Source organism: Parus major, chromosome 4, assembly GCF_001522545.3.
Source record: "Parus major isolate Abel chromosome 4, Parus_major1.1, whole genome shotgun sequence".
Lineage (NCBI taxonomy): Eukaryota > Metazoa > Chordata > Aves > Passeriformes > Paridae > Parus > Parus major.
Window position 1 is genome coordinate 47021958 of NC_031771.1, and position 25589 is coordinate 47047546.

At 36.9% G+C, this 25589-nt stretch overlaps 1 protein-coding gene across 3 annotated transcripts; it reads left to right on the forward strand.

Moving 5' to 3' along the window:
* The first annotated feature begins 544 nt into the window (after window positions 1–544).
* Window positions 545–23844, forward strand: RELL1 (RELT like 1). 3 transcript variants are annotated; one of them, XR_001521076.2, is made up of 8 exons: window positions 545–711; window positions 11005–11244; window positions 12964–13035; window positions 14281–14338; window positions 16928–17167; window positions 17834–18016; window positions 21377–21647; window positions 22195–23844. XR_001521076.2 is itself a non-coding variant. In XM_015624815.3 (8 exons), the coding sequence occupies exons 3-7, from the start codon at window positions 11067–11069 to the stop codon at window positions 18012–18014; spliced, it is 729 nt and encodes a 242-aa protein (XP_015480301.1). In that variant the 5' UTR covers window positions 642–711; window positions 6265–6388; window positions 11005–11066; the 3' UTR covers window positions 18015–18016; window positions 21377–23844. The 3 variants fall into 3 exon arrangements, 2 of the variants coding, with proteins under 2 accessions (XP_015480299.1, XP_015480301.1); XM_015624815.3 differs by adding an exon at window positions 6265–6388 and having other exon boundaries at window positions 642–711; window positions 21377–23844; XM_015624813.2 differs by having other exon boundaries at window positions 21377–23844.
* Window positions 23845–25589: the final 1745 nt, after the last annotated feature.

Sequence of the window (25589 nt, forward strand, 5' to 3'; positions counted from 1 at the left end):
CCCTTGAGCCATGCCGTGCCCTGCCAGCGAAGAAGCTGCCGGCAGAGCAAGCACGGCCCCTGAGGCAGCAGTGGCAGAGAAACCTTCCCTAGCCACAGCTGAAACCCATAGGGAGACACACCCAAACCTGCCTGGGTGAGAGGCTCTCCCGTGGGCAATTCCACAAGGGTGGCACTGCACCCCAGGCACTCGGGAGCCATTGTGGCACACGACCAATGCCAAGCAGACGGGTCAAAGAGTCACCTCGGGCCTTTTAGGACGCGATGTCCCATGCCCATCTTGCCCCTTCGCTGCAGCTCAGCGTGGTGGCTACCGGGCTAATGAAACCACGTCTGGGAGTTGTAATACTAAACTAATGTGTGGAGCGCCTTTGGCGTAAACCCCACAGAAGCGTTTAAGAAACGCTTCGCCCCCGTTAAGGTCGCGCACGGGCACGGGAGCTCGGCGCTGTCCCACGGCAGCTGCGGCGGGGCGGGGGCTGCTCCGGGCCGGCACCGCCCCGGGCCGGCGGCCCCGCGCAGGCGCCGTGCGGGCAGGGCGCGCCCCGCCGCCGCTGGGCCGGGCCGGGCAGGGCGGCAGCGGCCCCGCTGCCAACGCGGAGCCGCGCGGGCAAGGCGCTAGGAATGGCTCCGGCAGCGACCGGCGGGATCCCGCCGACTTGGCCATCGCTGGGCCTGATGGCTGACGGGCTGGGCAACAGCTCCGCTCTCGGTGGGTCGCTGCGGCCTCGGTCCTTCGCGGTGGGACGCTTCAATCCGCGACCCCCTCGTTCCCCGCCGGCGGCCCTTGTAGCGCTCCGCAGGCTGTGACCTCGCTGGGCAGTACGGCCTCACTCGCCGCTCGGATGTCTGGTGTGACCCCGCTGCTTCTGCCGGGGGGCGACGCGGTTTCTTCGGGGTCCCCGGCGTTCGAGTCGCTGCGGGGGACGAGGGAGGAGAGTGGCAAGGCAGGGGCGCGTCCCCCTCCGACCTGGCCCCGGGCAGCCCGGGGGAGCGGGCTTGGAAGGGATCGAGGCTGAAGTTTCTCCCGCCTGTCAGCGGAGCGCGGCGGGGGCGCTCGGGCGGGCTGCGAGTGCCCTCAGCACCATCACACGGCGCTTACTGTCGCGACACCCCGGCCTGGTGGTGTAGTAGGTTATGGCCAGGAGTGGCGAGGGAAAAAAAACAATCAAATAACTGTAGTGAGCTGTACGAGCTCGAGTCTGGCAGCTCTTCCGTAGTTGATTCACTTTGACTGGAATCGGATGGCTCTTAAGATAACAGTGCATTAAATAATTGTTTCTATTTTACCCTTGCTTGTGAGTTTAAGCTTGGCTTAACTTTTAGGTTTTGGAAATGAAAAGTTGACTGTAACCCTTGAGAACTCTGAAGAGCCCTTGCACTCATACAATCACAAGAGGAAGTTAGTTTAAAATGACATTTTCTTTGTTTATGTCTAACCATAACTGTTACGGTACTAATAATCTCAAAATGAAGCAGAATTTGTTGCCTGTGTAGCCTGAAGTGCTTTTTTTTTTTTTTTGGTTCATTGTCCATGATGCTCAAACGTTTGTATTAAAAATTGATGCTCATTTCCACTTTCAGCTTGATCAGCTGTATTACTTTTGGGTGGTATGACATAAGTAAGAGTGTACCAGCTGGTTTGAGAGTAAACTTTCAACTTAGTTGAAACAGTTAAGATGGCCATACTTACTAGCAAAAAACAAATCCAGAAATGCTTCTTGTCTTTCTGGTGTTCCTTTTGTATATTTGTATATTACTTGGTGTAAAGGCAAGCTTGGTTAGAAGGGTTTGAGATATCTACTACCTGCTGTTTATTTTCTGAATGCAAGAGGAATGGAAGGTTTGTCATCAAGTGCTTCAGTAGAGTGAAAATAATTAAGTACCACTGGGCACCTTAAATTTCAGATTAATATTTACTGATAGCTGCTGTCTGGGGACCTGAGGTTTTCTATGCAAAGATAGGAGGAGGAGAGAAGTTGTGGATTTCTCTTCTCTTCTTGATCATGGCTATATATATATATATATATATATATATATTAACAGATTACGAACAACTTGCTCTTTGACTGTTACTTCAGTATATTACTGCATGTTTATACATGCTGTGATTACTATACAGTCTACCTACTAGTGGTATTTTGAAGAGGCTGTAAACAGATTTTTTAGTAAATGAAAGGATGTGTGTATATATAGGTTTATACAGACCTTTTACAAATGTTTATACTCAGGATTGCTTTATTGAACTTGGTGGGTGGAGAACTCTTGGTATGCTATGTGCATTTGTAGGATTTAATAACTATAACAGCAATTTAGTCGTATATATAGGTGAATAGGATTATAACTACGCAGGCTAAAAGTTGGCAAGTCTAGCAAGAGATGCAAAAGCTATAAAATAATTTTATTCTCAGAGTTTTATAATTGTTTCTGACAGAGTTTTCTGTCAACGTATCTGCTGTATCTCAAGATCGCAGTGTACCTCTTCACAAAGCAGATATATAGGTTTGGATTAAAATTGATTTTTGACTCCTGTAAACTAGTGAGGATTGTTGGTAGTGTGCATAAATTCATTGATGTAATGTGCTTGATGGCATTGATTTAGTGCTGCTCACTAGATGTTGATTGTACTTTTAAATTTAACTAATGGTATGTAATAGTACTAAATAGCTGATGTGTCCAGGAAGGATTTTATTTGATTGCTTTTTCACAGCCATACTGAAATGTGCTTTATTAAATGTATTGTAGCTGTTTGCAGAGTGTCTTTTATTTGAAAACTGAAATTTGAAGAACAGATTTCCAACAGAAATGCAAATGTAAAGCACCATTTCTGTGTATTTTTGCCTATATGCTGCTCAAGTAGTGACCAAAGCAATTACACCATAAGCACTGCAATTTAGTACTGGGAAACAGTGAACCATAAGCTTTTTGTCTTTGTATGTGTTAATGCAGCATTATCAACCACATAGTGTGTTGCACAAAGAACAGACTACATCTTACTTCCTTTTATATTTAAATTTTTCCCTTTCTCAACATGACCAAACTGCTCTATAAACTTATTTATTTTTTTTCCCCCTCATTGAATTCTAAATAATGTCAGATGCCTTCATGGTATGAACCATACTGATGGTTGATGAGGTTTGGTCTTCTCTGTTGGTTCTTAACAAGCTCTCTCTGTAGGGGAATTGCAATGCTTATTGCAGGTATTTCAGCGCTCAAAATTGTTGAGTCTTATATGCATTATACAGTAATACTTTTAGGTATATTTTTTTTTGCTGTGAGTAGGACCTACCTTACATAGCAGGTACCTCCTTTCTCAATCTCCACCCTACCCTCAGGCTTTCAGAGAAGCCAGTCTAAAACTTTCTGCAGAAAATTGATAGGGTGTGTAATTCAGAAAAAATTTGCATTAGTGAAGAATTTGTCAGGGTGGAGATTTACCTCGTAGTGTAGAAAGCTCTCTTTCCAGACCTCCTGCAGAATTTGCCTACAGTCAAAATTTTTGTGGTGACTTTGGTGAGCCAGAGATTTTGTCTCTAATGCAAGGACTCTTAGCAGGCTGTAGCCTGAGTTACTCTGAAAAGCTTGGTGTTTTATGGTTTTGAGCACTCTGGTGGGTACCATGGATGCTGTTTTTGGTGTTATGTTCAGGTGGGTCATGCCTGAGATTTGCTGCCTGGGTCTTATTTTTGGTGTTCACAGAGTAGGTGCACTTAAAATGAGCTTTAAGGAAATGTGGCTGATCCTTCTGCTCCCTTTCTTGAGATACTACATTTGACAAATCTGATGAAGGCTTTGAAGTCTGTTCTTAACAGAAATTCTTAATCAGCCCTGCTTAACCTCTAAGGCAGTTGGCAGTGTGTTATTACTTGTCAGTATGTTCCTTCATCATGTGGCTTCCTTTTTGTCATCACACTTCCTGCTTATTTCACTTCTGGTTGTAGGTTCTGATTACTACAAGGAAGCTAGAAGTTAAGCGGAATTCACAAATGTGTTGAATGTTCTTCTTCGATGATAGGTGTTTTTCCTTTGTTATTCATTTCAAGCATATTCCCTGAAGTGCAATTTCCTTGAACAATAGACAAAGCAAGTGGTAGGGAATAGGTTTTCATCACTTAAGAGTTTTTTTCCTCTAGAAAGTAAACTTTTTCTTAACCTCTTCTTTACTGACTTTTCTAGTTTGTCTGCTCTCTTCCACTGCTCAGCTACCACCTGACTAGTAAGGCAGGAAAGCCCTAACAGGGAAGCCTTCGTAGTTATTTTTTATATGTTTTGGGCAGTGGTATATTTTGTCTTGTGATTGAAATTGCTTAGTAATTCTATCTGCTTAGTTTTGCAAAAGCAATTTGAATGTAGTGTCCACAATAGACAAATACTATTTGAATCAGATAGCTCGTAAAAAGTGTGTTTATTTTGAAGTTGCATCAAACTGTTAATGTTAAATTTACTATTAGTAAAATAATTAAAGATGTATATTAAATGAAATCATGATTACCATCAGAGTAAATGATTTACCTAAATGATTTCCCTGCTAAGTATCTGAATTAAGAATCTAAAACAAATTAAATTCGACTTGAAAATGGAGACCTCTACTGTGGCTGTAATGGAGTGCTTTATCTCTGAGTAAGTTGAAGGTACTGAATGAAAGTATACAGCTGATTTAGAACTTCTTATCTTTTAAGGAAATATCTGCCACTTCTGAAATGCTAGGAGATACAAGCTGGCATTGAATTAACTTTACTAAAACTCAAGTTTTTTAAAGTTAAGTTTTTAAAATTCTTTAGATTGGGGATGTAGATTAAATAATTCAGATTATTTAGTGTGTATTTAGGAAATTGAGCTAATAAACAAGGAGTTTTTATTTTTATGCCTGAATTTAAAAGCATGTAATTTAACATGAAAGAAATTTTATGCTAAATGATACTTAAAATGAATGCTATAAATGAAAGAGCACATCCAGATTGAGCAATCTGATCTAGTGAAGGAGTCCTAGTCAATAGTGGCGGGGTTGGGATTACATAGTCCTTAAAGTCCTTTACAATCCAAATCATTCTATGATCCATCCACCTTTGATATCTGTCCTGGAGGTAGGAAGTGTCGTTAGTGTTTAATGTAGTTCAAAATGTACTTCTTCTAGGGCCAGGAGAGAAGTATCATCATCAGGTGTCTTCTTATTGCAGGGGGAGCTGGGGTCACAGGCTGCCTGGCCATTTTTCTCCTTGTGGCATTGCCACCAAAAGCTTAAGCAGTGCTTTTAGCAGCAGTGTGTGTCTGTGTGGTGAATTGAGCCACAAGTGATCTAGGTACGAAAGTCAGGAAAAGAGAAAGCATCAGAAAAAGCCGCCAAAAGAACCAAAACCCACCCATACAAACTATATTCTCTCTAATTATTTTGAACCTTAAGTGGTGGCCCTTTTTTCTGCAGGTGGGTAGACTGGCACATTAACGGTGAGGAAGGGGAGAAATTCCTAAGCTGATGTTGCTACTGTGCAGTTTGAGCTACTGAGATGTTTGAGCAGATCATCTGCCATACTGAAATATTAAATTTGCCTTGTACTTAAATAGGTTGTATGTGATCATATTTAATTTGTTTAAATATTAATTAACATTAAGACCAACAATAGTTTGTTTGTGTATGCTGTGAGATTGATATGTTTCATTTTCATGCCTAAAATCAGGGAATATGATCCTGTAACTCCTTAAACATCATGGACAAGAAGACAGTGAATATAAATGTACTTATTTTTAGTAGGTAGACTCAAATAATCGAATTAACATATAAATAAACCTTTTTAAAAGGCAGACATGCCATAAAAGGTAGATGGCATGGACATAATGGGCAAAATCCAGAGTAAGGAAATAGGATTCTTTACCAGTAGAACAGAGAGATTACATCATTGTTTATGGGCCACTTTCTGTAAATTAAACAATACAAAAACAAGTGGAATGTGCCTGAAGTAATCAGATGGGTTTAGAGTATACTTAGATTTAGTATAGGAGATTTAGAAAACCAGTCTGTTATTTTAATGCTGAGTTGTATATTGCTAAAGTAAGAACTAAACTGCTTTGATCTTGGTTATTTAAAGGATTTGTTTCCCAAGAATCTTAGTTGTACTTTAAGCAAGATAGGATTAAGATTAAACATTTCTAGAAATTTCTCATGTGCGTTATGAAAAGTTTGTCTATGCCATGTAAAAATTTAATGAAGCATGAAACATTTTTCCATTTATCTGCTAACTTTTTTCCTTTTATATTCTGTTTCCTGAAGGTGCTGTAAATTGTCTTGAGCAATTGCTGAGGTGGAAGAACAGTAGTACCTTTGTAGCTGAATAACAGTGGTTACAGCCAAAAGACTTGTCTGAGGTTGACTGTCTTTATATTTTGCTTCTTAGGTAAGGATTAAGTAAGGGCAGGCAATATTCAACTTCAGTACTTGGCATATATTAATTTTTAAGCAAATGAATGCCTGGGATCTGAATTAATAGTATGAGTGCAATTTATTATTTACAGCTTAAGCATCACTAAGTGTGCTGAATATCGCTTCTAAACAATTTCATTTAGATCACATCTTCAAGTAATTTTCATATGTAGAATGGTATACAATGATTGGTGTATAAAAATGCCAGGACAACAAAGCACTGAAATAAATCAGTTCTTTTATGAATTGTCTCAAGTCAAGGAAGATTGCTGTGGCCTGATTAAAACCATTGAAAAGCAGCATCATACATCATGAGAATGAGATAAACTGTCACCAGTCTGATATAAGCATAACGTGCTTCTGGGGAAAGGGAATAGGGAATGTACAATGAGTGATGTAGCTGTGACTTGGGACATAATACAAAATGTATTGCCCATTTAGGTACTCAAGGCTTGGCTTTGCATTATGTCATAATTGCTGAGGGTTTTGAGGGCAGACTGTGTAGGGTGCTTGATAATGAAAGCTGAGTGCTTTGCTCTGCTTGTAAGGTTACACAGCACCAAGTATTTGATTCAGCTAAGTTAATTTCTTCTAGGATATTTTTGTTTTGCTTTTGGTGAATTTTTGTGTCTGACCAAAAAAAAAATAAAAAAATGAATGGCATCATGAAGTTTCTGGACTTCTTGTAAATGATGTGGTTTTTTTTATAGAAATGTTATTGATATAATGTTTTAATAGCAATATTTGTTTCTTCTTGACTTTTTGTGGGAGAGTTGAACTTTCAGGTATCTGATTGCAGCCAAAGAAAAGTTACATAGGCCTGTGTAAATAAGCTGGTATGTTGAAGTATCCATGTTAATTTAATGAATTTTTAAATTAAAAAAATACTTTTCTAGTTCAAGACCTCTGTAAACCTTAACCCTTTTAATAGACTGATCTTTGCTACAGTATTCAGTTAATAAATTATGATTTTTTCAACATTGTTCTGTCAGTAAAAAAGTGTCGGTATAGGCACAATTCTCCTTCCAACTTGCGTAGGCTGTATCTTTCGGAGCATTTGTCTAGATTACCTGTTGACTGCAGATGAGATTTTAGCTAATGAGATTTTCTCATTGGTGTTTGATGTGTCAGTCTACAAGCAGAAGTACCAAATTATAAAACTGATTATGTAGGAAGAAAAAGAATCAGAAAACAAATTCAAATCATGGTTCTTGACATAAAGGCTTTTCCAGGTGTTACATATTAGGTAGGCTGGAAATCTCAACCTGAGAGGCACTTGGCAGTTCGCTCTTTTTGGGGAGTGGTGATGGTGTTAAATTGTATCTGTTTTCAGTGGCTGTGTCAAGCTGTTGGGGTTTCAAGTTGATGATTTAAAAATAATTGTTCTGGACATTATACTTTTTTTTAATAGAATCATAGAATGCTGAGGGTTGAAGGGGACCTTAAAGATCATCCAGTCCCAACCCTCCCTGCACCACCTCTCACTAGACCAGGTTGCTCAAGGCCTTATCCAACCTGGCCTTGAACACTGCCCTCACAGTTAAATTTTTTTTGCACATAGTTAATGCTACTGCCATTATTTTTTGAACATACTCTGAGACTGTGGCTACATGTTACTACAATTACTCTGGGAAACTTTGTTCTAGATGTACTTGGCTATCCTTGCTCATTGTTATTTCCCCACTTCAGCCTACTCAGTCAGTGGATTGCCTTAATAGAGGAGTTTTCCAAACCTTAGGCTATCTTGATTCAGTAAAATGACTGCTTAAAAACTAAAGACTTTTGTGGCGTTTTTTCTAAAATCTGGTTTTCTCAGTAAACCAGTTTAAAACTGTTTTCAGGGCTGCAGTCTGTCAGGAGCACAGTGAGTGGGATAGCAGGGACTTGAATGGGAAGGGACCTCCTAAAGCCACTTTGCATCTGGAGGAATTTCAGTGAACCACGACTTGGAAAGCCTGAGGCACGGACCTCTAGCCATGTGATAAGGCCCCCTCGCTCTCTAAGTTTGGTGGGAATTGCCTGCCATGGTTATGGAGAAAATAGATACTTGTTTGGGCGATGTGCGCCACTCTTGCCAAAAAGAGACTTGGAAAACCCAAAATGTTGAGTTGGATAAATTTTGTGACCTTTCCACAAAATAGCTTGACTAGCAAGTTGCTGTAGGGAGGTGTTTCCCTTTCATTCTTCCAATGGATACAGTGCAACAAAATCCAAGGTGTCTGCCTATTGTTGTCTTGAGTTTGAACAGGAAGGGTGCTTATTTATTAATACTCTTAAGAGCTTTTGATGTATTCTGTTTCAGTTGGATTTCTTAGTTTCTGAGATGTGGTAGTCATCCAAGTAATACTTCTCTGGTGTGATGGCTTTTCTTCTGCCTTGAAAGTAAATGAAACTACTTTGTTGATTAACTTGGGTATTTGTGGCTGTTGCTACCTGATGAGTTAAAAAAAATAAAATTATATTTTGGTATATTAAAGCATGAATTATAAATTTGTAGAATACAAATAAACTGCATGTAAGATCAACCTTCTCAGTTACATAATGGTATCCCTTAGCCTTTCCTGTCTTTTGTTTCTTTGAAGTATAAAACAATTGCAGCCTTAAAGTGTTAAATTGTAGGTATTTTTCAATGGTCTTACTCAGGCATATGTTAGAGCTTCTGAAGGTAATGTGTTGGTAAATTCTGCATACAGTCATTGGTAGGATTGCTGGCCTCTTAAAGTGAGTAGCTTTCTCTTTTGGTTTTGGGAATAAACTAGACCATCTGGTTTCGTCCAAAGCAAATGTCCTGAGATTCTGTTTTAACATTTAGTTTTGGGATCTGATCAATAATTTGTTTGCGCTTCTTTCCACTTTTCTGCATTTCTGCTCTTTCCTAGAAAATTATTTTAGTGAAATGCTTAATACATATTTTTTTTTCTTGTTGCTAGTTGGGGTTTATCAGTTGTTATTTCAAATAATTTCCATTGTTTTCACTTTGAGCAAGTCTTGTGTGTTGAATACTACTGAATTGACAATTCAAGACTGTTCTGAAAAATTCAGAAATATTTTAAAATAAAAGGTTTACTGTTACTAGAGGAATAAAGAAAACTAAGGTAAATGCCAGACTTGTCTTTGCTGTCTGTCAGCCTACTGGTGTTTCTTAAATGCAACTTAGTTATGTAGCCACTGCAGGAGATGTTTGTGGAATAACACTCTTTCTACAAATTTGTAGGGACTTCCATTTTTTTTTATTTTTGAAAGGAAGGGATTATTATTCTAGACATTTGTGTTGTGAAAGTGTCCCCGTCATGTAAATAATTTTCTGCTGACTCTTCTGTTCTTCAACGAGTTTGATGAATGGAACAATTGTGAATTTCCGTGTCCAGTTCAATACAAGTAGATGGCAAATATCTTGAAATAGATGAATAAAAAACTAACACTTTCTGGTTGTCGTTATTTCCTACTCAAAAAAATTGTTTTCAGCTGGAGTGGAGGAGAAGAATAGAAGGTAGAAATGCATGTTAGGGATAGTAATGTTAAAGTCTTATTATTATATGGGGTGGGAAATGTATATAAGCTCTAAGGATTTGCAAAGGTTTAGAGTATGTAATTTTAGATTTCTCTGAGCTGTTGAACTTTTTATACTTTTATATTTGATATGTGAGAAGGTACTAAATTTTGGTTTCTTTGTGTATATTGGGCATAAAAGTATGTCAATATTGGAAGACATTGTCTAGAAATGTGGAATATTCATCATCTGGATGGAGAATACCTGCAAAACCTGATCTAATCAGGGCTGCTTTTAGCAGCATTTGGACTGATGAACTTCAAGGGTCCCTTGTAATGTAAATATTCTATACTTTTGATAGGTCAGAATCCCAGTTTATAACACAGAGTTTTAATCTGTGAAATTCAGAACTTAAATGAAACAAAAGTGCTTAATTGTGGATATAGTGTGTGACAATGCTTCAACTTAAATTCTTTGCAAACAAAAAGAATTCTTTCATGTCCTGTTTCAAGTTTAAATACAGAAGTATTTTCAAATCTCAGGCAAACAAAGCCCACCTTATTCTGATGAGTAGGGGCTATATGCTTTTTCTTCTGAGAATTCCCACCGTCAAAAGAAAAATAAAAATCAAGGCTATTTCTTTCACACCTGACAGTTTTTCTATGCAAGGGTCAATATTCAATCCTATATTTACTCTCATATTAGGGAAGGATCCTCATTTTATTGGTAATTTTGCATGAATTTAGGACTGGAGGAACAGTATAACATTCTCCTCACTCATGTGAACAAGGAGCAAAGGTGGTGTTATTCTTCTGTGAAATATGTGAGTGCTCTATTTGAGATTACAAGCCTGTCAGGCTATAGTGTGCTTAGTTCTAAATTGTTGAGGGAGTATCACACAGGCTTTTTGGATGTTAGATGTTTGTAATTGTTGAAGAGAGAGTATCTGTTGTTTCTGGTGTAGTTACTCAGCCAGTAGAGTATGTGTTGTCCTCATCATTGGAGAAGGTACTGTGGGGATTTGCTCATGCTTGTAATTTTCTGAATTCTTTTAGTGATTTACAGTGTATAGTGATACATGTGTTTATTGATTTACGTAGATGGAGAGGTTCCGTTGGTTTTGTCAAGCCATGGCTTACAGACAACTACTTTGACAACTAAAATGGATGGCAATGAAGTCAAGGCTGAACACCTAGAATATATTGCCTTTGCTTTGGTTCCTGTTTTCTTCATCATGGGTCTCTTGGGGATCCTTATCTGCCATATCCTTAAGAAAAAAGGATATCGTTGTACAACAGAAGCTGAAGAAGTAGAAGAAGAAAAAATTGATGAAAAAATAGGTAATCAAGTTTAATAAACAAATTCCTATTTCTGTACATTGCAACTACTATGAAATAATTTATTGTGAGACTTCTGTCATTCCTGTGTCTATATTTGACATCAAAGCAGTATTAAGAATAATATTTTTGTTAGTGTATGTCACTTGCGGTTTGATCTTTGCCAGCTGAATCTAGGAGTGTTCTGCTTTCCCATGCAAGTCTGTTAACATCAAGTAAGAGCTTATGGATGGATCAAAGTATCAGTATATTTGTTTGCAACTCCACAGATGGAGTCACCAGATTTTTCTGCATTCTATGTGCTGTTAACAACGAAGTATTAGTGTACTAGTGCTAGATGAGAAGTGGCAAAAAGCTGCCATTTAAAGCCTCAGATCTTAGTTTTATGTTTTGCAATCTTAATTTGTTCCTGTTGTGTTGTCATTCTCATCGTCCCTCTCTTTACAAAGCCAAGCCTTTGGACTGAATATCTTCATTCTGCTTATAATATTTCCTTAAAGATGTCTTTGTTTTTATTGTAACGTTTGTTCATTTATGCCCTGTTTTTATTGTTCCTTATTCCCACATGTTCTTACTTGGGGGGAGAAAAGGGTGTTACCATGTTATCATAGTAACATGCTATAGCATTTGTAAAATGTAAGTAAAATCAAAAGTCACTTGTAAATACTCCTCTTCCTTCTCTCCCAATTAATTTCTTTCAGCAGGTTCATAATGAGTGCAAATTAGAGTGGCTCTGTGGTAAGGGTAGACCCATGTGGTGCAGTAATGATGTGTCAGTGTGCTCTTAAGCATTAACAGCCTGGGGCAGCTGTGCAGTGAGTGCAGCTCTCTGATCTGTTCCCCTGAGTGGAACAGGGGAGTGGTAATGATGCAGGGACCTCTCCTGTGTGTCAGTGGCAGGAACTAGCTGCCTCTAAGTTACATTGCAAAGTTGCAGCTGTTCAGATGAAATGTGGATGCAGAGGTGGGGAAGCCCCTAATTTATTACATAAGAGAAGTATTTAAAGTCTAACCTATCAAACTTGCCTCAACCCCATTTTTTTTAAATAAAGCATTATAACAATTATTAGGGAAGGGCACAATTTTACCTCTTCATTGTTTTAGTTCCCCAATTGATCTTCCTCAGCCTTTGCAAGTTATTCTGGGGATGCTTTTAATATTGTTAATGGGTGCATTCTATTCCAAAAGTTTTCAGTTGTGTTTTTTAATTAATAAATTGTTATGTCCTTGTAGATATGGTGAAAATCTTAACTTGAATCCCCCTCATACTAAAAGCTGATAGTACCTTTTTTAGAATAATAATTTGAGACATTTTAGTGGTTTGGGTTGTTTTGTTTTGCTTTTCCCCTCCCTGTTGTTAGGATTAGAAATGCTGCTCACTTGTTTGTCTCCTCCTTACTAGCCAGAGAAGGAATTTTGAAGTATGTGAGAAAGTATATTTGTGAAAATACTGAGCTTAATTAATTCTTAGCTGAATTTGTTTGGGCTGATGTACACAGCATAAACCTGCATTCATAGTTTTTACTGAATAAGGGCGATAAAGTCTGATCTAAGCTTTCCCTCCATAGTGACAATAGATCTTGCCTCTTTTTTAAAATGTAGTTTCTTTTGGTGTGTGTTTGGTTTTGGTTGTGACTTTCTTATCATTAAATGTTTTTAAAGTAGTTCAGTTCTTGATTCATAAGGCCAAGATACTGACAACTTATTTATTTCTTTGCACAGAAATGAATGAAACTATACATGAGAATAATGACACTGTGGGACAAATTGTTAACTACATCATGAAAAATGAAGGTATAGTATTACATAGACATTGAAGTTAGCAGCCCTTGTGATGGTGTTCTATAAAAAATACGGTTTTTGGATACTCTGATTTATGGAATGTTCATCTGCTTCCATTTAATAACCAATTTGTTCATTCTTAACTCTTTGAAATTGTCTTTACAAGGCAGTAATTTCAAGGAAAATTGGGAAGTTTCTTGCTTACTTGAAAATTGTTTTGTATGGTAAATTCAGGTCATGCGATTCCAGATATTTTAACTGTTTAGGTATTTGGGTTTTTTTGGTTCATCTTTTTGCTTTGCCAGTGAAGTAAAAAATCAATATTGTTTTTTTAATGGCAGTGTTTGAAGCCTGTGGAAACTTTTATGTTTTGACTAGATTAAACTTCTTGTCCTGAAGTGATTCTTGCAGCTTTTGTCTGATGAGAGGTTTGTTCATAACTGAGACAATTGGGTATATAGCACTAATGCTGAATTCTGTACATGTTATCTGCATGTGTGTACAAAGTAAAGGATAAAGAGGAAGATGTGACTGAGAAAATAAAATCATAGTTAAGCACCCCATGGAAGGCTTGGTTAGTTCAGAATGTATTTGCCCAATAAAAGAAATGTTTAGGAGACTGGATGTTTTTATAGGACAAGAGTCTTCAGCCTTTTAATTTTAGATTAGTATAAATCAGAGTTCTAGCAATTGAATTGCTATTGAATTACCTCAGAATGAAGATTAGTCCTCTGGGAAAGTGATAATTTTGGGTTTGCATGTGGGGATTTTTTCTCTGCTTTTGTCTTTTTAAGACTATTAGTGCTTTGAGTTTGCGTATTTTTCCTTGAGATTGGGATTAGGTAATTCATGTGTTTTGATAAGAAGTGAGCAAATGGTAGTTCTTGTCTGATAATGAATTTGCATTTTGTAGGGCTCACTTAAACTGATGTATTTAATCTGAAGTTGGGTTAAATGTGTGAGGTGATTCAGAGATCTTGTTCAAGAGTTTTGTTTGTAGATGGCTGTTTCATGGTTTGCACTGGGGTGGAGCTTTGAGTGCAACATGAACTGCAATTTTAGTAGCTCATGTTAAGACTGCCTGTAGACTTACATTAGCATTTTTTCTGCAGTTTTCTCTTGTGCTTTTTTGGTGTTTCATAGTGCAGTCATCTTTCTTTTAAATGAAATTTCTTTGAGAAACGTTAATTTTGATTTTGTTTTCTTCTAAAGTTAGAACTGTTCACTTTTGAAGAGTTCTGTTTATTCTCATTGCAGCAAATGCTGATGTGTTAAAGGCCATGGTAGCAGATAGCAGTGTCTTTGAACCTGAAAGGTAATTACTCCTCATTTTAATGCATGTTTCCTGAGGCAACTAAAAGCATACGCTTTCAGAGGACATTGTCTCCTGAACACTTCTAAGTCTACATTGCTTGCTTGAATTACCAGCTATGAGGATAGTACTTTGATTTTCTGTCCTTAAATTTTAACGTATACCAACCATGGGTTAGTGACTGACTGTTCTGGTTATGTGTTCTAGGTGCATGATACAGTGTTACTGCATTTTGGGCTAAAGATTTACAGACAGTGCAAATACTGGTTTACTTTGGGGTGGTTATGTACAAGGTGGCTTAGTCCAAAGCTACTCTGGCATCAAAGAACAGAAGAGCTCTCATTTCACTTGTACAGGTGCAAACTTACAAGAGACATATTTTCCTGTGTCTCCTTTTGGTTTACTTTTTTCTTTATAATTGTGGCAACCAACATTGGTTGATCTACTTCTTAGGTTTTTTCACTGCACACCTGTTTAGGTAATTATGTAGAGAAAGCATCTCTGTTTTAGATGTGTTGTATGTGTAAAAGAACTTGCAGATGCCTCATATATGTAAAAGTGCTTGTAGCAGTACATGAGTACTTTTAGCTATATCTAGAGTCTTTTTTTAGCTGTTTTAGCTACATCTAGACTCAAGACTCTTTATATATAACTCTGTGTTCATATTAAGGCAGAGGAGATGAAAGGTCAATTAGTATTGTGTCACCTATAAAAGAAGTAGGAATATATAATTTCAGCAAAACAAAAGAGTTGAATATGCAACTGTTATACACCTGTTCTAACAGTGAGAGGCTTGGTTATTGAAAAAAAAAAATCACCTGAATTTCCAAAGGGATTTATTCTCAAGTATAGATATTTTTAAACTTCTATGGTTCTGTAGAAATATTTATTTGAATTTTTTTGCATAGGCATGTGTAATGTTATCTTGGGTGCTTTAGACTATAGTTTCAGTGGTGAATTAAAATACAAGGAGTAAGGAGGAGGGAAAATGATTGCTCTTACAGAATCTGACAGATACTCCTGAAGCTTTTGTAATCAAGTAGAAACCCTTTTTATTTCTTTGCAAGTTCAGTGCACAATGAAACTTCCTAACTATAGAAATAGTTATGGCTGAGTAAAATCTACACTTCTCTCACTTGAAGCCGTTAGTCCTGTCTTTGCTTCAGGTATTGATCAACTTTTATTTTCCTTAATAGCATTTTCCTATTTATTTGATGACCATTAAATATTTCTTGCCGATGTTTTTATTTTAAAAATAAACATCCAAGTTGTCTTTGGTATGTTTTACTTCTTCAATTTGTACTTTCTGTTCTTCTTTGGAGTCTCTGCAGTTTGTTTGTGTCTTTCTTGAAATAACATTTCTAAACATGCATGGTAGGATCAGATGTGGCATGATTAATGCTGAGTAATGTAGATTTAGGTTCACAGGTTATACTTGTGTTCTTTCCACTGTTTTGTTGTCCTTTTTAAGCAAGAATGGTGTTTATGATTCATGTTCAGTGCATGATCCTCTTTATCTGAAGAATGGCCATGTGTCTTGTTGCTTTTTAATCTGTGTTTGTGCAAAGGCTCTCTGCTAAAACACTGAGAATCTGTGTTCTTACTGCAATGCATCCAGTATTTTTAGTAAGATTTGTGTATGTGTGAGTGTCTTTCATATGCATATTCTCCTCTCATCTTTCTAATTTCTTACCTTGACCTCTATAGTTGCTATGGGTGACCCAAAGTCTGTGGGTACCTTAGCTGTTCTTCTGTTACCCAGTGAACTGAAGCACTGAGTAGCACCAAAAGAAACACATTTTGTATGTCTTTGCAATTTTACAGCAACTACAGATACATTACATTTTGTATGTATTTTTAAATTTTTTTTTACAAGGTGTGCTGCCTTACTTTACAGTTATTTCACCTTTCATGAGCTCTGGCCTGCTGTGTTACAAGACAGTGTTAAAATTGATGCTAAAGTCCAAAAAAAGTACATTTGATTTCTAGCTATGCTGTCTGTTTTTCTGATTTAGAGGAAAATCAGATTGATTCAAGTAGATAATCTCAAATGTCTTTTGGCGGTTGTACTGCTTTTTCTTTCTAGGTACTTAAAATTGAAACTGAATGATGTTGTTTCTTCTTCTTGTTGTGGTATACATTTTAGTTTTGCCTCCTTTCAATATGTGGGACTGTGCTCTTCTGGGAATTCCTTGAGATCCTGTAACAATTCTAAAATACTTTCCGTAGTTTTTCAGAGTAGTTCTTTTATGAGTATAATCAGTATAGTAAATGTCTTCATCAGTATAATTGCATGTAATCTGTTCTCTTCTACTTCAGCCTGATATTTTTTCCCCCTCTTAATTTCCTTGTCTTTTGCATTAGTTACCTTAGCAATATGACTTGCAGCTGAATTAATTTGTGAAAGTGATTCTAACTGCAAAAATACACTATTGGAGGGAACCGTAAGCCGGACATCCTCACAAATAAACACTTCCTGTAAATCTGGTTATTCACTAGACATAACTGAATGTTGGATTTCAGAGTTTTTCCTTTTTAAGAAACAGTATTTTCTAGTAATTATTAAATTTTCTTTATTTCTTTTTCCTATAGCCCATTATCTCCTACCTCTCCTGAGAGTCCAGTGAGTCCAGGTACTCCTTTGTCACCAGGTGTTGTTCCATTCAGACACAACTGCAAAGCCCACCACTTCCATACAGTTGGAGGAGTGGTAGAAAAGGATGTTTGTACTCGCTGTAGTCACAAACGATGGCACCTTATAAAGCCAGCTCAAAAATCTAAAGAGAACAGAAGAAGTCGTATTGGAGAAGTTACAGTCCTTTCTGTGGGAAGGTAAGGCTTAGGTCATTTTACTGTATACTTTTCTTAGAATGCTATAGTGGCCAGTGTTGGATCAGATATCCACTAATTCTGCTGTTTATAAGGTCAATGATTTTTTTTTTTTTTATCCTGTTACTGTTAGACTGAAGTTATTTCTGGAAGAAGTAAATGTGGGGTTTTTTTCTTCTTTTTTCTTTAAGAAGTATGTAAAAAGATGTAGATTTACTGTGGGTATAAATCTAAGGCTCTTGCTTGCTTGATACAGGTGTCCTGGGGTGACTAAAAAGAAACAAGTATTACACACTAATAAATTTCTGTTTCTGAATTTGCTATTTCTCAAGTAAGTGTGAGGCTATAGAAACCACTTCATTCTTATTGTTACTTTTAATTCCTACCTTATATTGTAGTTGTCTTTGAAAATTACTATTCTAAGAGGTGGTATGCAATCTGTGGATTCTGCTTCAAAACACAATTCTCTGGGAAAGTGTGATTCAGCAGGTAGTGAGTACTAGAAATACCTGTAGGTGATAGGAAGGAAGATGCTCTGAGGTGAAGCAGGGTCCATGTAGGTATCTGCTCTCACATCTTGTTCTTTGCTTCTCCCCATGCTGTTGCTCCTGAGAATGATCTAACTCATCTGTGGGGAAATAGAAGTGACCTTTCTTTTGCTCACCTCAGATTTCGAGTCACAAAAGTGGATCACAAATCAAACTCCAAAGAACGGAAAAGCTTGATGTCCGTTACTGGTGTGGAGGGTGTCAATGGTGAGATGCCTGCCACGCCTGCGAAACAGGATGTGAGCGAAGCACCTGCCACACCTGTGAAACAGGAAATGCAAGAGAGGAGAAGCTCAGAGTAAATGTAGGTATCAAACATTTGAACATTTGGAACTAATACTGAAAGTGTTATGTTGTGAAATATATGAAAGTAATCTGTACAGTTGAAAATGCATCAGTTCTGTGTAAAGACTCATCTTTCGATTTCAAAATTCTCTACACAGGTCTGCAAAATTTCATGTGGTCACTCAGTTAATGATAAATTAGGAAAGGCTTTTTTATCTCCCAGATTCTTATCTAATAGTTTATTCAGATGTTGTAATTAGAGTAGGTGTTGAAATAACTTTTGTAGGTGTGGCATCACCAGTCCAGCAGATAAAATGCTTGCATATTAATTTTTTGGCATTAAACAGTGGCTCAGATTTAATGGTGATGTGCTTATTGTCCAAAACAAACAAGTGCTGTTGACAGCTATATCACTAGAATAACTACAGTTATTTGATAACTACAGCTGCTTCCTTCTGCTGCTGCTTTGTACTGCATGCTGTTATAAGATGGTTGCTTACTAGATACTTCTCTGATAGATCTGTGGAGCTTTGACTAATAGCAGTGGAGTCACATGAAACTGCTGATCTCACAGGGATCTAACTAAGCCAGGCGGTTGGGTTTTTCTTGTGAGTCATTAAACTTCAGTGAATTGCTTGAGTTACTCTGTTAAGCATGTGAAAAACATGCCTGGCATGGTTTTGAAATGCAGTCCTTGCTGTGGTGGTTTTCTTTTGTTTTTTTTTTTTTTTTTTGACAATTTAGAATATTAGGGGGGAAAAAAAACCCTGGAAATTAATATGGTTTGCCTCTATATGATGACATGCTGATGGATAATATGAAGGGGAAAGGTGATTTTAAACAAATGTGATTCAAAATTCAGACTTGACTCTTGAGGAAGAAGGGTTCTGAGGTGACATAGTAAAGGTACTGAACTTGAAGAAAGTGAGCAAAGTGCATAGTACCAAACCCTGTATGCTGAGAGAGAGGATAAAATTATGTTATGTCAAACTATTGGTAACCTTAAATGTAAGAGGGAAATGCACAAGAAGAAACTGAGTCTGTTTGGAAAAGCAGAAAGACTCAAATGCCTTTGAGTATCTGGAGATGAAGGTAGAGAGCTGATATACAGTGGCATACTTCTTCCTAACCCTTATTGGCAGCACAGGTTTGACTGTTGAACTGAGCAGAGTGTATTTGTCTGGCTTCTATGCCTCATCACTAAATTATACCCAGGTTTTTTTAACCATTGCTGTAGAGGAAGAGAGACTTGGAGATGTGATACACTTCCAAATAATAAAAAAGTTATGGAGGGTAATGAAGTAAATAGATATTTTTTTTTTCCTTCCTGAGTAAATAAGAAGACAATGATAGGCTAAATTGGAAGGAGGTGGAGCTGAGGTTTGAAAGATAAAGAAATTGGAATAAACATCTTTATTGCTGGACATTTATAAGACCAAACTGGACAAATGCTTGTCTGTGCAAGTGTTTCACTTTTTTGATCTGTAGCACATTTTGACAAATTACAGGTGCCCTAGTGGCTGCTGTTCAGTGTTGCTCTGAAATCTGTGAAGATTTTACAGATGTCAATGAAAGGCAAGCAGTACTCTTATTTTCTGATTCAGAATAATGTCCTTGTGTCCAAGGTTTTTTTATGCTGATGTGGTTTCTATTTCTGCCCTTTTTAGAAATTGATATTAGCTAAATGCAATAGGAGATAACATTTTATTTCACTAGATTGGCATTTCCATGTCCAGCTAATTATTTTGTTAGTTTGTTAGTGACTATTTTTATTTCTTTTCTGTATCTCTAGTGGGAGATGCAGAAATCTCATCAGATTGTTCATAATATATTTTTTTATCTCTATTTAAAGGCAAGCTAGTTATCTTTTCTTTAAGCATGAGAAATAGAAAGAATAGGGCATATATGAAAGTAAGTTCCAGTGCACTTTGATTAAAAAAGCCCCATCACTTTGAAATCACTTAAAGTGTTTTGTAATCCAGTTTTCTCTCTTAATTTGTTCTTTCTTCTCCTAAATAGGAAAGCTGTTCCCTATAATTACCTAAAAGTTCTATAAATGTAAACCATTACTGCTTTAATTTAAAAATAAGCTGTTCTCTGGAGAGATATAATAGTAAAGTTATAAAAAAATTGTCCATCTATGGCAGCTTTTTATTGTAGAACTTCCCTTAGGATTTAAGTTTTGCCTCTTCTGAAAACAAATGTTCTAATAGCAGAGAAATGGCTCAGCAGAATATTTTAATGGTCTCTGTAGTCCAGCAGAGCTATTTTGTAAATCATCTGGGAAACTAGCCAGGTCTGTTTGATTTGCACTACAAATAATAAACAGATCTTGCTTGAAAAAGGGTATGATACTGTTCCCTAGCATGGCTCTAGATAAGTTTTCATCTGCTGTTATGAGAAGCTGTTCATGTATAACCAGGTAGTAGTTAGACCTTTACTTCAGCTACTTATTTCAGGCTTCTAATAAATTATAGTAACCCAATTTACTTAAACTGAATAGATAAACAGCATGTAAGACTTTTGTGCCTCTAGTCAGTACATTTCTGATTAAAACTTAGAGTTTGGGAGGATTTGACTCAGATTTTTCAGATGCAGAGGAAGAAGGCAGACATAAATGTGTGCTCAACTGCTTCCAGAAAAGGTTTTTCTGTCGTTCAGAGGCAGTAGATTTGTGCCTTGTGGCTGACTTTAACCACTGTTCCTGGGAGTTCTGTATGAGGTGGAATTTCTGAGCTGGACAGTGCCTGAATAAAGTAGCATTGCTAATTGCCTGTATTCACTTGGTACTCTCAAATCCAGGGTTTTTCTTCCCCTAAACTGACATGTTCTGAAGTGACCTCGACAGTTTTTCAGCTTATCTAGTGTCTTGCTGGCTGCATCATTGGAAGTTGTAGCATGTCTTCTCTATGTCTTCAAGGTCCGTGATCTCAGCACACTCGATTTCATCAGTTAATTTTATTTCAAGTATGCTTAATGGCGCATAAAAAAGTGTAGTAAATACACAGCTGATAAGTGAAGTAAAATCTTTGAGTTGAGTTCTTACACATCCATTTTAAGCTACTGGGTAAACAGAAACTGGTACTGGTAGACTGAAGCTATGTAACATTTTCCATTTGTAGTGCTTCGTACTGTGGTGTGATTTGTCAGTTTGTCCATGTGTTTGTCCATGCATTTCAACAGCACTAGCTCAATTTTTAATTCCTCTTTATGTTTTCACATGCTAAACTTGGAATGCACAGCAAGTACTTCATGCAATTGTGGCTTTTTTTTTTTTTTTCCATTTCAGAGCACCTGATAACTTCTTAATTGGTGTGTCCATCCTAAAACTAATTTTGCTACTTAGGTTTATTTTTAGAATTGTTTTCTTCTCTTACAGGTGGAACTTTTAGAAGATGATTGTCTGCAAGCACTTTGGAGAAAATTGAAAACTCCCAAGAGATGCATACTATTTAAGGGAAATGTATTTATCGCAGTGTAGCATTTTACAAGTTCTATGATGTCATTCCTGCAACGTTAAACCCTTAATGGTTTTTGACCAGTAAAATAGTAAGATTTAGACACTTAAATACTGTAGAGCTGTGTGGACATCATAAAAGATGGCTTCATCTTGGAAAGAAAACATACGTACAAGTTTTTGGACAGGAAAGGTAAAAGCTTTATCATGTCTTAAACTTTTTTTGTACTTAGACAAGCATTTATGATCTCAATATTAAGAGTAATATGATTACCTCGTGGATAAACTGCATTCACCCCAGTGGTCCATCTGGATTTTTCTTCTCCTGCTCTGCCCACTCCAGAATCGATAAGTGTTTGCTGAAGATAAAAGCCAGCCTTTGAAAGATGAAAATATTAATCTTAACTGCTTGTAGCCAAGTAAAACATACAAGGAAATAATTATGTCAGCCAAATCTGCATGTGTGCCTTTAGTAATAAGCCCTCAAACTCTGCAGGGTACCTCACAGTAGAGACTGGTTCAGTTATATGCAGATGTTAAATTAAATTGTTATTCCCAAGACCCGTACCTCTCCCTTACTGCTTAACATAGGCTGAAGAACATATTTTCCTATGCAGTTGGATGAGCTCTTGAGGTTACTTTTCTTAAGGCCTTGTGTTCTCCTGTTTTCTTGTAACTGCTCACTCATATTTGAAGAGTGCCTAATAGTTTTGCTTTTCTTTTTTTGTTCTTACCCACAGGTTCCTTATTAAGCTAAGGCAACATATTTCAACCCTTAGATAAGGATATGGAATATTGGGCATTAAAAAAATTTATGGAATATATACTAAAGTGCTTCAAAGTGGCTTTATTGGACTGAGGGTAGTTGTATTCATTGACACCAAAATCTTAAGCCAGTGTTACTCCTTTCATATTTTAGGTGTGACTTAATGCTAAAATTACCATGGTATTGTGATGTTAATTCTCTGTATCTACTTATGACTCAGCTTTGTTCTGTTACTTGTTTTAGGGAGGGAAATCTCTGTAATACTTAGCAAACTTTTCTGTGTAATAGAAAATCATATCATTTGTTCTGAGTGCCTAAGAATATAAGCTCTAATGTAATACATTTTAGTAGAGATTGCACTATATTCTGAGAACTATAACTTAATCTGCTTTATGAACTCATTGAAAACCAGTGTATGTTTTTGAAATGTATTTATTTTACATTGATACCTTCAATCTTTTTAATACAAGTGCTCTAAATTGTGTTTCTCCTTCATATCTGAGAATTGGGTTTCTTCATTGATTTATATATGCAATGTTAACAATCAGTGTGTACAAAATTAACTCTTGCATGTGTATTAGTTACCCCCATGTCTTGTCAGGCAGCAGGAAGTTTTTTCACTCTTGCTGCAGGTATGTGCTGCTGCTGGTCTTCCTTCTGTGTGTATCCACAAGATACTGACTGGTCCTATCAATATGTACTTTCCAGCAATGCTGTGTTTGCAAAAAAAACCCACCACTACCCATCCAGACTTTAAAAATAATAAATGCTTTATTGTTCTTTTTAAAATGTATATTTTTAGAGATAATTGTCTGCCCTTGAGAACCCAAAATAACTATTTAGTTCAGTGTTCAGCACTGCTCCCTGCTCCCATAAATTTAAAATCAGCTTGTGAAATCTCTTCAGTATTTAAGTTCAACATAAGCACCAACCTCATCTTACAGGTGTACATTAAGCTTCACATGATTATTTGTGGGAAGAATATTTCTAGAAGATTTAATTAGTATTGATTGTAATAATAAGCTTTTCAGTGTCCAAGAGATTGATGGCTATGAGTATAAAGCTACTGGAAAAAGGGAGTGTTGGAGAAAACAGCAGTTTTCAAATAATCTTCAGAAAGAAGATACACAGTTACAGACTGCCCCCAAAACTTTTTCTAAAAAAAAAATTCACTGTTTGTCTTGATATTGTATTTTGATACATGATGGGTTAGTACTGCGAATAAATGTCAAAAGAATGGACAAAGTTTAAACAGTAATATGTATTTTTTTACTTATTTTAAAAATAGTTTCTATTTTGATTCCATTGAAAATACGTAGAATAAAAGGGATAGAAAGATGTTGGATATGTAAAACATTGTTTACCTGTATGAAGTAATTATGTAAGGTATTATAAGACCTGATATGTGCAAGAATTGAATTTATGCATTGCTACCTAACTAAGAGAGGATTTAGAAACTGCCTGTTTTATTGCCTTTAACACTACACTGCTATTTTGTAGGGGTATGGGTATTGCCATATTAGTCTGCTTTTCTTAAATTTGCTTATCAAATGTATTTTTAACAAAATAGTTTATATACAACTTTTATACTACCAAGCAGTAAATAAAAAATACTGATTCTTAAGCTTGCTTCTGACTTCCTTAAGCCTTCACCCATTGAGTGACATTTAATTTTTGCACCATCTAAATGTAAAATGCAGTCTTTTTGCCTTAAGTTTTTGTTTATGGAGGTAGTGAGAAGATTAGGTTATAATGTGATGTATTTCAGGGCAGTTTTACTTTCTTCAGAAAGGACAGTTGCAAATACTACATTAGTTTCATATTTAAATGGGAAAGACAGAAATCTGTGCTTTAATCCAAGCTGATATCTTGATGAAAAGTATGAAGACCTTTAACTTTTTATTGTATTTGATATGGAGCTTTTAAAAAAATATTCAACATTATTCTTAATTTTTTCATAAGGTAGAGAACGAAAAATCAAAAATAACAGGAAGTTCTTTGCAGTTGTTTCAGCCTGTGTCCGTCTGTGATAATACAATGCTTAATTTGTTACATTATGTTCTCACATGACTCTGATCTGTAATGGGCATTAAAGAAAAGTTTTGCTTATGAATAGTGTGAAGGTGGCTTGAAGCAAGTTGTGGCTAGCTGAGATGGCATTATCAATGTACTATCCTGTTTACAGGTTTGGGGTTTTTTTATTATTTTAGTATTCCAAGCAGCATTAGTATGGTCTGTTTTAAGCTCTGTATTGGAATTTCCGAGATTGGTATACAGCTGTGGCTTAGATTCCAAATGTTAAAAAAAAATAAAATTAAAAAGGTCCTTCCAGGTGTTGATCTTCAGACAGAATTGAGACACTGCTGCTGCTGAAGCTTCAGAAGATTTAACACACTATGTGAGTCTTGTTTTCAGGAATTTTTTTTTTTGTTCCTTTTTTCTTCTATGTGCAAATTCTGTGTCGTATGTGTAGTACACAGTTTTTATTAGATAATACGTACATATATTGAAATACAGGAGGATTGCTGTATTAAAGTTTGAGAAATTCTATTATAACTGGACAGACATAGACAAGTCCCTTTAAAGAAACACAAATAATTTTTTTCAAATGGATTTTGTTTTTTTCACATGAATTAGTTCTTGTGTTTCTTGTGTTCTGACAAAATTGGTACCTTATATGGTCCCTGTACTGCCACGTGTGTTGTGTGTCACTTGGTGAAAGTGTTATTTCAGCCAGCTGCTCTCGTTCTGGGGAAATGCTAAAGGACAAGTGTTTTCCTGTGTACTTAATCCTGCAGATGTTGCAGCTAAGCACTGTCTGTAGGAATGACCCCAGACTCCAGTATTCCTGCACAGGGTGCGTGTACAGCTTGCATTAGGGAGCTCTTTTGGGGCTTCTGGAGTTATGGGGCTGCCAGTGTCGTTGTGTAGCAGAGCTAAACTGAAAGACAGAAGAGGGAAATAGGTGTTGAAAGCGTGATAAGAAATCACAGGAGAAAAGGGAGACAGAGAAATTTATTGTCTGGTTGTTTTCTTTTTGGTTTTTTTTTCCCTCCTGCAAATGACTCAAACTTGTACTTAACTGCATAGTAATACAAAATGTGGGTTAAAAAAATCCTTTTTATGAGATTAGCCCTGTCTGGAAGAGAGGAGGACATATGGTCTGTTCTGGCTTGGTAATGCTGAAAGTGCCTACTGGGTTGGACTGTGAGACTGTCTTTCCTAAGGAATTAAGTTTCCTGGCTGTTGAGTGGTTGTTGAGGAGTCCCACCTGTGACCTGTAGTTTGAAGTGTGAATTAATTTGTATCTATTAACTTGGGGTTTCTGGGCACTTAAGGCTTGTTCTTTTTTTTTTTGCTGCTGACTAA